The 15,322-nt window shown below is 45.8% G+C and overlaps 1 protein-coding gene across 5 annotated transcripts in view; it reads right to left on the bottom strand.

Annotated features, from left to right (window-relative positions):
* Positions 1-15,322, bottom strand: part of unc80 (unc-80 homolog (C. elegans)) — a 599,468-nt gene that overhangs the window by 479,902 nt on the left and 104,244 nt on the right. For all 5 annotated transcript variants that reach the window (XM_072480367.1, XM_072480341.1, XM_072480351.1 and 2 more), the window contains exon 8: positions 8,483-8,744. In XM_072480367.1, coding sequence (XP_072336468.1) covers positions 8,483-8,744 — 262 coding nt within the window. The remainder of the gene's footprint in view (positions 1-8,482; positions 8,745-15,322) is intronic.

Here is a 15,322-nt window from a genome sequence, read left to right as displayed (position 1 = left end):
GAAAGCCCTCCCAAGTATAAAGGAAGAGTTCGCCATATGCTCGCTCTCCTTTGGCCTTGGTATCCCAGTCACGGTCATCGCCAATTGCAGCAACACCAGAAGCAAGTTCGAGTTCAACTCCCACTAACAGACGGATGAGCCCAGCTGAGCAGCAGTTACCCCTTCGAACCCAAGAGATCCAGAATTGAACAGCGGCCACTGTTTCCTGACCTAAACCGGGTGCCCGAAGTTAAGTACAGGTTGGCTTAGTATTGGTGTAGTTGACTAGTCGTATTTATGTTGCATGATTGATTGTCTGTAAATAAAGCACCCTTGACCTTAAACTAACTAACTGTTAAGAAGTCTTACAACACCAGGTTAAAGTCCAACAGGTTTGTTTCGATGTCACTAGCTTACGGAGCGCTGCTCCTTCCTCAGGTGAATGAAGAGGTATGTTCCAGAAACATATATATAGACAATTTCAAAGATGCCAGACAATGCTTTCGCAGGCCAGATGGCTATTAGCGAAATCCTACCAACTGTCCTGGCTTGACACAATTCACACCTCTTTAACCTGGGGTTACCCCATCTCTGGATCTGTAAAGATTTAATCACCTGCTAATGCTCGCATTCCAAGCATTGTCTAGCATCTTTGAATCTGTCTATATATATGTTTCTGGAACATACCTCTTCATTCACCTGAGGAAGGAGCAGCGCTCCGAAAGCTAGTGACATTGAAACAAACCTGTTGGACTTTAACCTGGTGTTGTAAGACTTCTTACTGTGCTCACCCCAGTCCAACGCCGGCATCTCCACATCATAACTAACTGGTGTTTGGCTCTTTGATCGATAGCCGGTTGAAACTTGTGGTGGTATCATTCAATACCTGACGACTCTAAGCATTCGGACAGAGACAATACAGAAAGAAGGTAAATTCACTGATTGCCCTAATTGGAACAGAGCCAGAGTAAAGAGCATAGTAAAGAGAATTCGGCAACACAGGGTGACCAGGGATGGGAACTGAACGTCCCAGGGTTCTCAGTATTTAGGAAGGACAGGCATCAAAGAAACGTTGGTTGCGTGGCACTGCTGGTTAAAGAGGACATTAACATAATAGTGAGAAAGGACATTAGCTCTGACAATGTGGAGTCTGTATGGGTAGAGTTGAGAAATACCAAGGGGCAAAAAACATTAGTGGGTGTCATATATAGACCCCCCAAACTGCATTGGTGATGTTGGGAATGGCATTGAACACAAAATTAGAGATGCATGTAATAAGGGAATATCGGTGATCATGGGTGATTTTAATCTTTACATAGATTGGGCAAATCAAATTAGCCACAATGCTGTAGAGGAGGAATTCCTGGAATGTATACGGGGTGGTTTTCTTGACCAATATGTGGAGGAACCAACCAGAGAGTAGGCCATCTTAGACTGAGTACTGTGTAATGAGAAGGGAATCATTGCCAATCTGGCTTTTTATCAAGATGGAGAGTGAAGTAGTTGATTTGGAGACTAGGGTGCTGAATCTTAATAAAGGGAACTATGAAGGTATGAGGCATGAGTTGCCTTGATAGATTGGGGAGAATTAATTAAAGGGATGACCGTGGCTAGGTAATGGCAAACATTCAAGGAACACATGGGGGAAATGCAGCAACTGTTCATTCCTGTCTGGCACAAAAGAAAAATGGGTAAGAGGGTCCCAGTACCCATGGCTTACAAAGAAAATTAGAAATAGTGTCTGATCCAAGGAAGAAACATACAGATTGGCCAAGTAAAATAATAGGTCTGAAGATTTGGAGCAGTTTAGAATTCAGCAAAGAATGACGATGAGACTGTTAAGAAGGGGAAAGTACAGTATGAAAGTACATGTTGCACGGTAGCTCAGTGGTTAGCACAGTTGCTTCACAGCTCCAGGGTCCCACGTTCGATTCTCGGCTTGGGTCACTGTCTGTGCGGAGTCTGCACGTTCTCCCCGTGTCTGCGTGGGTTTCCTCCGGGTGCTCCGGTTTCCTCCCACTGTCCAAAGATGTGCAGGTTAGGTGGATTAGCGATGCTAAATTGCCGTTAGTGTCCAAAAACGTTGGGTTAGGGGGGGTTACGGGAATAGGCTGGACGTGAGGGGATAGGGTGGAGATCTGGGTTCAGGTAGGGTGCTCTTTCCAAGGGCCAGTGCAAACTCGATGGGCAGAATAGTCTCCTTCTGCACTGTAAATTATATGATTCTATGAAAGTAAGCTTGCAGGGAACATAGAGACTGACACCAAGAGTTTCCACAGATATGTGAAGAGAAAGAGATTGGCAAAGAGAAATGTCGGCTCCCTACAAACAGAAACAGAGGAATGCAGAATAAGGGACAAAGAAATGGCTGAGCAATTGCATACATACTTTGGTTTTGTCTTCACAAAAGAGGACACAAATCAGATCCCAGAAATGCTGGAGAACGAAAGGTTTAGTGAGAGGGAGGAACTGAGGGAGAGCAACATTAGTAGAGAAATGGTGCTGGGAAAATTGATGGGATTGAAGGCGGATAAATCCCCAGGGCCTGAAAATCTGCATCTCAGAGTGCTTAAGGTGGCGGCTCTGGAAATAGTGGATGCATTGGTGGTTATCTTCAGGGATTCTATAGACTCTGGAACTGTCCCTGCAGATAGGAGGGTAGCTCACGTCACTCCAATATTCAAAAAGGGAGGTAGAGAGAAAGCAGGGAATTATAGACTAGTAAGCCTAACATTGGTAGTGGGGAAAATTCTTGAATCCATTATCAAGGACTTTATAGCGGAACATTTAGAAAGCAGTGGCAGGATCAGTCAGAGTCAGCATGGATTTATAAAGGGAAAATCATGCTGGACAAATCTGTTGGAATTCTTTGAAGATGTGACCAGTACAGTTGACAAGGGGGAGCCAGTTGATGTCGTATATTTAGACTTTCAGAAGGCGTTTGACAAAGTCCTGCATAAGAGATTATTGAGTAAAATTAAAGCACATGGGATTGGGGGAAATGTATTGAGGTGGATAGAAAACTGGTTGGCAGAGAGGAAACAAAGAGTAGGAATTAATGGGTCCTTTTCAAATTAGCAGGCAGTAACTAGTGGGATGCCACAGGGAATGGTGCTGGGACCCCAGCTATTCACAATATATATAAAGATTTGGATGAGGGAACAAAATGTAACATCTCAAAGTTTGCAGATGATACCAAGTTGGATGGGAGGGTGAACTGTGACAAGGATGCAGGGATCCTACAGCAAGATCTGGACAGGTTGGATAAGTGGGCAACTCAATGGCAGATGCAGTATAATTTGGATAAGTGTGAGGTTATTCACTTTGAAGGCAAAAACAGGAAGGCAGATTACTACCTGAATGGTTATAAATTGGGAGAGGGGAATGTGCAGCGGGACCTGGGTGTCCTTGTGCACCATTCGCTGAAGGTAAGCATGCAGGTGCAGCAGGCGGTCAAGAAGGCTAATGGTATGTTGGTCTTCATTGCGAGAGGTTTTGAGTACAGAAGCAGGGATGTGTTGCTGCAATTATACAGGGCCTTGGTGAGGACACACCTGGAGTATTGTGTGCAGTTTTGGTCTCCTTTTCTGAGGAAGGATGTTCTTGCTCTCGAGGGAGTGCAGCAAAGGTTTACCAGGCTGATTCCAAGGATGGCGGGACTGTCATATGAGGAGAGATTGACTAGGTTAGGATTGTTCTCGCTGGAGTTCAGAAGAATGAGGTAGGATCTCTTAGAGAGTTATAAAATTCTAACAGGGCTAGACAGGGTAGATGCAGGGAAGATGTTACCAATGATGGGTGTGACCAGAACAAGAGGTCACAGTCTGAGGATTCAGGGTAAACCATTTCAGACAGAGATGAGGAGACATTTTTTCACCCAAAGTGTGGTGAGTCTGTGGAATTAATTACCACAGGAAGTAGTTGATATGAAAACATTGAATATATTCAAGAGGGAGCTAGATATAGCACTTGGGGAGAATGGGTTCAAAGGATATGGGGAGAAAGCAGGATTATACTATTGAGTTGTATGATCAGCCATGATCGCGATAAATGGTGGAACAGGCTCGAAGGGCCAAATGGCCACCTCCTGCCCCTATCTTCTATGTATCCATGTATGTATCTATGGCACGGCTGTGCATGTGCCACCGTCTAGTGCGCATGAGCCTTCCTGCCCCAGAGCCTCAAAGGACGCCTGCCAGGGGCATCGAAGGACACGGAACATGGCAAGCAGCTGGCTGCCTCCACCTCTGATGTGCATCCTGGGGACACACCGAGACGGAATGGTAGAGCAAGGAAGGACAAGCACATTGAGGATCACTGAGGGGTGTAGATAGGTGGGGGTTGTGGAGAGAGTGGAGTGGCACCATCGGGTGAGTGGGGCAGTGTTGGACACTTGTGAAACATTAGAAACCCTTCACCACAACCAATAAGACGCCTCGGTCACTCTCTTCCACCATGCAGGCCAAGCTGCGAACCATTGCCCCCTCTCCCCGGGAATGAGGGGTGCCCTACCAACCCAGCCCCCTGGACACACTGCATGCAGGTGATGGGTGTAAGTGAGCAATCAGCAGACAGGCAGGGGTCAGACTTTGACATAGAATAAGGAGCCGATGCTCTGCTCTCTGCGGGCTATCATCACCCACTGCCCTCGACAGTGATCCGCTCACGGTGCCGACACAGTCCCAACACCCTGGATTGATGTAACAGCGACCCTGGGAGGGTGGGAAGGATACGGTTGATGGATCGGGACACTTCCTTTGTGAAGTGTGCGAGTATGAGCGGCTCTTTAGCCTTCCGGGTTTGAAGGACCCTCGCCGCTGCCGGCTGTCCTGCAGCCCCCACTAGTCCTCCGGTTCGCCCCTGGGATCGTCCTCCAGCCCCTGCCGGTCCGGCGCTTCCTCATCATCCTCATCCTCCTTGGAGGTGGCCACATGTTCCTCATCCCCCACCTCCAGCACGTTGCCCCACTGCTGCCAGGTTGTGGGGCACAGAGCACACCACCACAGAGTGGGCGACCGTCCGGGGGTGTACTTCAGGGCACCACCAGAGTGGACATGGCATCGGAAGTGCATTTTGAGCTGTCCGATGCATCGCTCAATGGGCACATGAGCCACGTTGTAACGGTCCTCCGTATTGGTATCCGGCCTCCTTACTGGCATCATTAGCCAGGTCCTCTGCGGATACTCCTTATCCACCACTACCAGGCATAGTTCAGCGGGGTCCAAGATACTGTCCACACCATTTAATATCTGCAAGGAATTGGAGACGCTGTGAGGCTGACAAGCACCCCGGGGCCCGCTATCCCCCCCTCCTTTGATCCGCTCTCCCACAGCTGGAGCACCCTGCCCATGCACACTCGGCCGGAGTGGATGCCCCCCGCTCACTGGACCCCAGACACTCTACCCTTGACATCTGCACATAACGTTACCTGGACCGGACGCTGGTCCCCTCTCCGTTGTACGCACCCACCTTTTGGCCAGTACATGCCCACGGGGCGGGGGCCCATTCCCTGGGTGTTCGGATTTTGGCTGCTGTGTGTGTGATATTGCCTCCCACAGTGTTCAGGCAGAGTGACCAGGCATCACGGTCTGCTTGGGATGCTAGGCAATAACTCCCACATGCTAACAGGCACACCCACCCACAGAAATCTACTTGCGTTTTGTGAAGTGCTCACTTAACTACAATTGCCAATTCCCTGTTAGCAATAGCCTTCAGCCGTACATCCAGAGGCCTCCGCGGTCAGTGAAGATTATGGGTGGTTGGTGGGGCATATAGGTAGGGACAAGGGTTGCCCCCGGAGCAGGTACATACGATCCAGGGATTGGCATGGCGGATCGGCGTTCGGTTGCTCCTCCAGCACAGCAACCCCTCCCTCTAACTCGGATCCCCTCCATGGTGGACCATCTCAGCAGAGGGTGGACCCCCCACCCCTGGTTACCACCCCCACCCCCTTCCGAGCACAGAGGCAGCAAGCCCAGTTTCTCCGGGCGCATTGCCTGTGAGCGAAAATGGCTACTCACCTCCTCGGCTCCCCGCAGATGCCCTTCTGCCAGGTTAGCGTTAATGAGCTATTTGCATCCTTCTGTTAGTGCGGGGCATGAACCTCAATCCCAATGTCAGGATGGGTGCTAGAGCATCAGAAACAGATCGACATTTTCTTCATGACACTGGATTCTCTGCCTCATCGGTAACTCCACTACCAGTAGCGCAAGACGGAGCATTTTACACATTATTAAAAACCCTGGTTTAAAATACATACAGCAGCGTGACTACTAAAGCTGTAATTAATGAGTCATAAAGGGTAAGGTAACAATTGATTTGAACTCTTCCTGTTTACACAGAAATGGCTAATGGGATATTGTTTTGATTTCTGGAAAATAGATAATTTATGAGAGCTTTTACTGAGTCCTAGCTAAGCGCATGATGGGACATCTTAGTGAGATACAGCTAATGTAATTCATGGGAGGAGCCAGGTCGGTCTGTAGTTTGGAGTTTTGTCAAATGCTGTTAGGTTGAGCAGAAGATTCTGACAATACAGATGTGTAATGGATCTGTTCTTAAAAAGGATCTCTCTCTCTCCAAAGGTCTTCAAGTAATCCGTTTTACTAACTTATTTATAAATGGCATTTGAACTGCAACATGTTGCTTAATTCAAATTAATGGCAGGTGTAGATAGTAAGTTAAAGTTTTTCCTTTTATTTAAGAATTGTTTAACTGTTAATTGTAAAGTTATTTCTTTGATATTAATGTGGTTAATTCTGTGTTTAAATTAAAGTTTGTTTCAACATAAAAGATGCCCATTGGTCAGAATCATCACTCCTGTGGTGAAGGATCTTTCCTCACAGTTTTACAAATTGAAAATAAAACGTTTTGGATTCTCATACAGAATCCTAACAAAGGTTGGGGTCCCGTATCCTAACATGTAGAACCACAGGGTTATGAATTGTTGCCTTCAGGTGAGCACAGAACTAGAAAGTGGAAAAAGTCAGGAAAGATGCGAAATGAATCATTACTTATACATATGATCCTGCAGGAGTGGAACCCATGCACAATGGGCGTAATTCTCCCCCCCCACGACGGGTGGGAGAATCGCCGGGGCACCGCGTGAGTCCCGCCACGCCTCCCCGGCACCCGCACGCGATTCTCCCACACCCCCTAAACCGTTTGTAACGGGCGAGCAGCGATTCTCCAGCCCGCATGGGCCAGGCGGCCTGCCCAACACGACAGGTTCCCACCGGCGCCGTCCACACCTGGTCACTGCCGGCGGGAACAGCGCGGGAACGCTGGGGGGGGGCCTATGGGGGGGAGGGGGGTTCCTGCACCGGGGGGGGGACTCAAAAGGGGTCTGGCCCGCGATTGGTGCCCACCGATCGGCGGGCCGGCCTCTCTGAAGGAGGACCTCCTTTCCTCTGCCGCCCCGCAAGATCCATCTGACATCTTCTTGCGGGGCGGCCGCGGGTTGCCGCCGGTCACCCTGCGCATGAGCAGATGACGTCATTTACGCGGCGCCGGCCGCATCATTTACGCGGCGCCGGCCGCGTCATTTATGCGGCGCCGCTTTTACGCGGCGGCAAGGCCCGGCGCGCGTAAATGACGCGGCGCCGCTCCTAGCCCCCCGGGGACGGGAGAATAGGGGGTTGGGAGCGGCCTCTGACGTCGGAGTGAAACACTCCGATTTTCACTCCGGTGCCGGGACTTAGTCTCCCGATGGGAGAATTGCGCCCAATATACCTATCATGGTGCTATTCTCCTCAAAAGGGAAAATAGATTTCCTGTACACTTGATGGAGTTCTCTATTCAATCCAGCAAGCCTTTTCTAAAATTAATTTGAACCTCAGTGGAACTGGTCTAAGAATGCAAAGAAATCGAAAAGAAATGTTAATATATCGGCAGCACGGTGGCGCAGTGATTATCATTGCTGCCTCATGGAGCTGAGGTCCCAGGTTCGTGTTTGCTTGGGTTTAGCTCCCACAACCCAAAGATGTGCGGGGATTGGCCACTTTAAATTGCCCCTTAATTGGAATAAATGAATTGGGGAAAAATTAATTGGGTACTCTAAATTTAAAAAAAAGAAATTTTGATGTTAAATGAATTTAAAGTTCATGTCACTTCTTGCCATACATAAATACTACGGGCATGATTTTCCAGTGGCAGAGGCGGTTTGCCATTGGGGGGGGGGGGGCGACGAAAGATGCTGCCAATGGGAAGGCCTGAATATTTAGCACTACATGCTGCACAGGAGATATGTTTTAACTGGTTGCATTGTGGTAAATCAAAATGTGTGTATATGTGCTATCGCTATTCTTGTGCATAGTTACTTCAGATTGAATCAGTAATTATTTTGCCACAACCTGAAAGATTGAAATATTTCTTCATCTTTTTAACTCAGTGATATAAATTTCTTGTATCATTGTATTTCACAAAATTATTCTTTGTCACACAATAACCTTGATGTGAATGCAAATCATTATAAAGAAAAGACCTGAACTTAATCTTTTCATACCTGTGTTTTATGGGTGTTAACCAGTGAAGGAGCTGCGGCTACCATGGAGCTACTGCGTGGTCTGGGTAATTGGGTTATTTCAGGTTCAGAAGGTCGATCAGGCTTCTCCTCCAGAATCTGTCGAAGTCTTTGTAAATAATACATCAGTGCCCAGTGGATACCTTCTTCGGACCAGTGGGGCTGCAGTAGACAGCGCAATACTGCAACATCAAAATAGGTGGCATACCGAGACCTTTGACTCAGTGGTATTGTTATTGAAGTTCTGTAACAGAAAGTTTGTATTTTGTGAAAACATAATGAGTGAGAGAAAACGGTTTACAATCATATTCAAAATAACTGTCACATTAATACGTAATCTGTGAAACTTTTAACCAAGTCCAGGAACTAGAACATTATTTTATTACTGACAAGTTCAAGCTGCTGTTTTGCATTTCCTATATTGGTCCAACTTCCATTCCAGAGCATGGGCACAACATCTTGGTTGACATTCTGGTGCAGTATTGAGGGAATGGTGCACTGTGGGAGATGCCATTTTTCAGATGCGATGTTAAACCAAAGCTCTAGCTGCTTTTTCTGATGGATGTAGAAGATTCCATTGCACTATATTGAAAAGTGCAGACAAATGCTGACCTGGTGAATACTGATCCCATTGTTTGGTGAATATTTATCCCACAATCAACATCACACAGAGAGGTGACCTGGACATTATGACACTACTGTTTGTGATAGTTTACTGTGAGCATTTTGGCTGCTGTGCTTAGTACAATAAAACATTGGCAGTATTCCAAAAAGTACTTCATTGACTGTACGGTATGAAATGAAAAGTGCGATATAAATAGAAGCCTTTTTCCCCCAAAATACAAAAATGTATACAGAGGCTTGGAAGGGACAGTTAGAAATAGGAATAATAGTTAGGTGGAGAGAAATTGGCTAACTAACAGGAAGCAGCAAGTAGTGATAAAGGGGTCTTTTTCAGGTTGGGGAGCAGTAACCAGTTGAGTGCCACAGGGATCAGTGCTGGACCACTGCTATTCACAACATATATTAATGATTTAGAGGAAGGAACAGAGTGTACTGTGGCCAAATTTGTGAATGATATAAAGGTAGGAGGGAAAACAGATTGTAAGGAGAATTAAATAGTTTACAGAGAGATATTGATAGGTTGAGTAGGCAGAAAACTGGCAAATTAAATTTGATGCGAGAAAATATAAGATTGTTAACTTTGGAAGAAAGAATAAGAAGACAGATTATTTTTTAACTGAAGAGAGACTGCAGAGAGCTGTTGCACAAAGGCCCTTGAGGTCCTTGTTTATGAAACCCAGAGAGCTAGCAGACAGGCGCAGAAGGTAATAGGGATGGCAAATGGAATGCTGGCTTTGATTTCAAGCGGGCTGAATAATAAAAGCAAAGAGGTGCTGCTGCACTGTACAACATACTAGTGAGGCCATATTTGGAATATTGCATACAGTTTTGGCCCCCTTATTTAAGGAAATCTATATTATCACTGGAGGTAGTACAGAGGAGATTAACTAGCATGATCCCACGTGTGGAGGGACTACATATGAGGAAAGAATAAACAGGTTGGGTCTGTACTCCTTGGAGTTCAAAAGAATGAGAGGTGATATGATTGAAACATCTAAGATTCTTAGGGGGGTTAGACAGGGTAAATGTTGGGAGGATGTTTCCACACATGGGAGAGAGTAGGACCTGTAGGACCAAAGGACAGAGTCACAGAATAAGGGGAGCTCATTTAAAATGGATTTGAGGAAGAGTGGCAAATATTTGGAATTCTTTTACCACTGGAAGCTGTGAAGTCCTTGTATATTTTCAAGGCTGAGATTGATAGGTTTTTAATCAGTAGGGTAATTAAGGACTACGGAGATAAGGCAGGAAAGTGGACCTGGTGAATGTTAGATCAGCCTTAATCGTATTAAATGGCGGAGCAGGCTCAAAGGGCTATATGGCCTACTCCTGTTCCTATTTCTTATGGTTTTATAGGGTGGAAAACCTTGTATCTGACCTGCAGGCAGTGGAGATGGAACAGATTCCTGTTTGTTTTGTAGTTTAGCTCCACTGCAGTGGGGAGCTTTCTGAGGGCGAAATAGAGCATTGCAACAAGGTAGACAGACAAAAGCGTCAGTGTAATGTCACAGCCTTGCTTGATCAGAGTCCGAATGTGAATTGGGTCTGTGGTGGATCCGGTGGTCAGGGTCACAGCTTGCATGTCATCGCAGGGCAGGTGGAGGATGGTGATAAACTTCTGGGGCAGCCGAAACCAGAGTGATTCCCACTGGCACAAGGAGCGATGCAGATGTGCCATTCTATGGCACTTCAATTGTTTTTTTTCACTTGATCTGCCTTTGAGGGGGGTGGGGCCTAAATAAACATAAACACATTTTCATGGCTGAAGGCACACATTCAAATTCAGTGGCAAAATAACCAGAGGCAATATGCAGAAAATCTTTGCATAAAAAGTGGTTAGGATTTGGAATGCAATGCCTGATAGGGTGGTGGAAGCAGATTCACTAGTAGCTTTCAAAAGGGTATTGGGTAAATACCTGAAGGGATATGGGGATTGATCCAAGGAGTTGAACTTAAATGGTTTGCTTGTTGTAGAATTCAATGAACACTGAATAGCTGAATATTCTTCTTCCTTGCTATACTATTCTATGATTCTATAATTGGTCGCGTCTTTTTATTCTAGGTATTTCTCTTTAAAATAATGTTCTTGAAAAGTGATCTTAATATAAAATATGATCAAAAATACCAACAGCATTTTAATTAAGGAACCTCTGTTTCCAGCTTTCCTTTAATTTTTGCTACTTATTTAGTTTATTTAAGGAAGTTGATGTGACAACAGGCAAGGAAGGCCAGAACTAAATGAGATCTTTGGGTGATGAATGTCTTTTGATTATATCTTAGTGATACATTTCCTGTGAATTCATCAAACAGTAATAAAAATGTAAGAAAAGATGGTGAAAATCTGGCTTGTTCCATCAGATCTGGAATCAGAGTTTAAAATGACACCCAGACAGATGGGAAGAAAATTTGCTTTCCCTGCAAGTTCCAAGTAAAATGATTTTGGCAGTCTCTAAACTATTCCTAGTGGTTGCACACCCACAGCACAATTCAACATAATTTTCGTTCAGAATGGCAAAAAAGATGCTCTGTGGAAATGTCAGAATAGGTTGACACTGCTGCAATATGACATGCTCTTCCATTCTCTTTAGTGACGTAAAGTTGTGGTACTTTTATTTAAAAATATTAGATTAATACTTTGCGCATTTAAAGTTCTGATAACACTTACGATGAGAAAAAAAATAAACGCACTAACAAGAATAGGCCATTTGGTCTTTTGATTCTGTTCATTCCAACAAGTCTTCTCGGATTTGCATGGTTGTAAATTCCCCAGCTTACTTAATCTACCAAGGTATGTGCAACAGATAATGGGCGGGATTCTCCACTCCCGTGCGAAGTGGCCGCGCCGTCATGAACGCCGTCGAGGTTCACGACGGCGCGAAACGGCCCCGGTCCTGACCGATTCAGGCCCTGACAATGGGCCAGGATCGGGGCCGCGTCATCTACACGCGCCAGACCTTGTCGCCCGCGTAAAGGCGGCGCCGCATAGATGACGCGGCCGGCGCCGCATAACGGGCGTCATCCGCGCATGCGCGGGTTGGCCGGCGCCAACCCACGCATGCGTGGTTGCCATCCTCTCTAAAACCGCCCCGCAAGAAGATGGCGGACGGATCTTGCGGGGCCACGGAAGGAAGGAGGTCCTCCTTCAGAGAGGACGGCCCGACGATCGGTGGGCACCGATCGCGGGCCACCCCACATTTGAGGTACTCCCCGGTGCAGGATCCCCCCTCGCCCCCCCCCCGCAGGCCGACCCCCAGCGTTCACGCACCGCTCACGACGGCAGCGGCCAGGTGTGGACGGCGCCGGGGGGAACCCGCCGTTTTGGCCTGGCCGCTCGGCCCATCCGGGCCTGAGAATAGCGGGGATGCTGGAGAATCGCCATCTTGGGTGTCTCCGGCGATTCTCCGGCCCGCGAAACTCGACCGGGCCGTTCCTGCCGCTTGGGAGAATCGCGGGTGGGCGTCGGACCGGCGTCCCTGGAAATTTTGGCGGCCCAGGCGATTCTCCCAACTGGCGCGGGAGTGGAGAATCGCGCCCAATGTTTCTGAGCCAAAACACTGGTGCTTCCATCTGGCTTCTTCGGGTAAAGCAAGGAAAACACTGCAATCTACATTGTTCAATCATGAATATTTGTGTTCTTTTTAAAAAAACTATGGGCGAAATTCTCCTACCCGCCCCGCCACATTTCTGCGCCGACCGGCCGGCGGGAGTCTCCGTAACACCGGCCGGTCAATGGGGTTTCCCATTGTGGGGCAGCCCCACGCCGTCGGGAAACCCCCGGGCGCCGGCAAAACGGAGACTCCCGCCGGCGGAGAATGACGCCCTATATCTTCAAATATTTACATTCTAAAAATATTTTCAAACCTGGACTTCATTGTTACATGGTACTATTACTCTGTACTGAAAAAATCATGGAAGAAATGTTTTGGTGCTGCTGATATTGTATCAGACATTTCAGGTTTTGACCATTTGGTGGCAAAAATGCATTTTAATATTTTATTTTCATTATATTCATTTGATTTATATTATACTTTTCGTGAAACAAGGTGTCTGGGTTTTTTTACCTTGTGTTTGCCATTTTTAAACAGACTTAACCACTGTACAAGTAAACTGCCTGTCTTAAATTTGATCTTTTTGTAATGGCTGTCAGGTTTACAAATGATTCTACTGCTAAGGAGTTTGGAGTCCATTTGCAATGAAATTCCAGCTATCTGCTACCAGACGCACACACTCAAGGATCAGACTGTCTGAACATAACACAGAAACCATGGCAACTAAAGAATTGCATGACAAGAAAGTCAGATTTGATTTATGGTTGTTGCACCTTTTCATTTAATTTATGATTGAATTCACCTAATTGTTGCTAGGTTATCATGGTTCCCAGAATTCTGAACAATTTTCTTCTGTCACATAATATAACTTTAAATTTATATTGCAACGTTATTAGTTTTTGTAATAATTGGTCTTTGTCTCATTCTGATCAATAGTTAATGCAGTATTACTTTACAATGAATTACATTAAAATAAAACCTAATGAGAATCGGAATAGATGTTCCCACACAAATTTAGCAGGAAAAACGTAGAGCAATTAGTGAGTAGCAAATCAGTATTAGAGAAGGAGGGAGTCTGAAGGGAAGTTGACTTGTGAACAAGATGAAGCAAGAGAAGCAGCTGAATAGATAATATTACTCATAATGAGGAAGAAGAAGACCATGTATTAGTTGGAGGTTAAGATTGGTCGCAGGAGTTTGGGAACATGATTGGTGGTAGAAGAAAAAAGCTATAGTTTAAGGGTGTTTGGCATAGCAAGTGTGTGGGACTGGAGACATATCACCCATATTATGATGTAGGGAATCACATGATCAAGTAGACTAAGTAGAGTCCAGAAAAAGCCAGCATGGGAACAGTGCTGAATCAGCACTATACCCTGGAGGTGCATATAGTTTTGTGTTACCGATAAACACTTTGTTCAACCACACAAGCCTCTTAGTGAGACACTGAACAAGCAGCCTTACAACATGGTGGTAGCAAAGGATGAACCCATAACAGTGATGATATACACAAGCAATCATAGAAATAGTAATGTATACGACCTCCAACCAGCAGGTGGCAGTAGAAAACAACCATGAGACGCTGCTACCTCAGGGAGTCTGGAGATGGTCGTCGTAGTGAATAGTCATATTTGTAGTAGCTTTTGCATAATTTATTATAGTTAGTAGTTTCTCTGATGTTTATCTAACCCACGTAATTTAATAATACACATTTAACTAGTCAAGATCTAGACATCCTCTTGTGCATGATTCCTACCGGCTAAGCACCAGAACGTAACAATAACCTCCAAGAAGCTGGAGAAATATCCCAGAATCTTAAAGCATCGAGAAAGTAAAGAAACTGCAGTCTGACCTGTGAGAAATCTGTCTAAACCAAAGGGATCACCTAAAATCAGCTCCACTGCAGACCTGATCAAACACAGAGTCGTGGAATGTACCCAGATCACAAAAGGCTGAGCAAAATTTCAAAAGGAGAAAAGGAAGCTGGAAGGCAGAAGAGAAGCTAAGGATTTGAACAAGTCTCATGGAGGTCCATAGTAAGTATCCAACATTTGCAGAGTTAAATAACCTACAAGGAGTGAGCAAAAATTCAGTTCTAAGCCAGAACTATTTTTAAAAGTGCTTTAACAGTAAGTCAGAGCAGCCCGTATCTGAAATTCCTGCAGCCAGCCTGGGTTCAGAATTAAAGCAAATTACTGTGGATACTGGAATCTGAAACGAAAGAGAAAATGCAGGAAAATCTCAGCAAGTCTGGCAGCATCTGTAGGGAGAGAAAAGAGCTAACGTTTCGAGTCTGATGTAAAAGAGTGGACAAAGAGTCATCGGACTCGAAACGTTAGCTCTTTTCTCTCCCTACAGATGCTGCCAGACTTGCTGAGATCTTCCAGCATTTTCTCTTTGGGTTCAGAATTGGTGCCATACCATGTGACAGCTGGGCTCATTTAAAAGAAAAGAAAGATGCAGAAGATTTCACAACCTTTTCCAAAACTGGCAAATGATTATTATATATCTAAAAATCCTTCTATATCATACGGAAGGCACCAAATTGTTGATTTAATAAGTCATTGTCGGAAATAAATCCTAAAGGAGTCGGGACCACAATTGCAGTAGGGGTCTGCCAAAACGAGACATGCGAGAAGAAGTGAAACAA

This window comes from Scyliorhinus torazame, chromosome 2 (assembly GCF_047496885.1).
Source record: "Scyliorhinus torazame isolate Kashiwa2021f chromosome 2, sScyTor2.1, whole genome shotgun sequence".
Taxonomy (NCBI): Eukaryota; Metazoa; Chordata; class Chondrichthyes; order Carcharhiniformes; family Scyliorhinidae; genus Scyliorhinus; species Scyliorhinus torazame.
The sequence above is the reverse complement of the archived record's forward strand: the minus strand, read 5'-3'. Positions and strand labels throughout refer to the sequence as shown.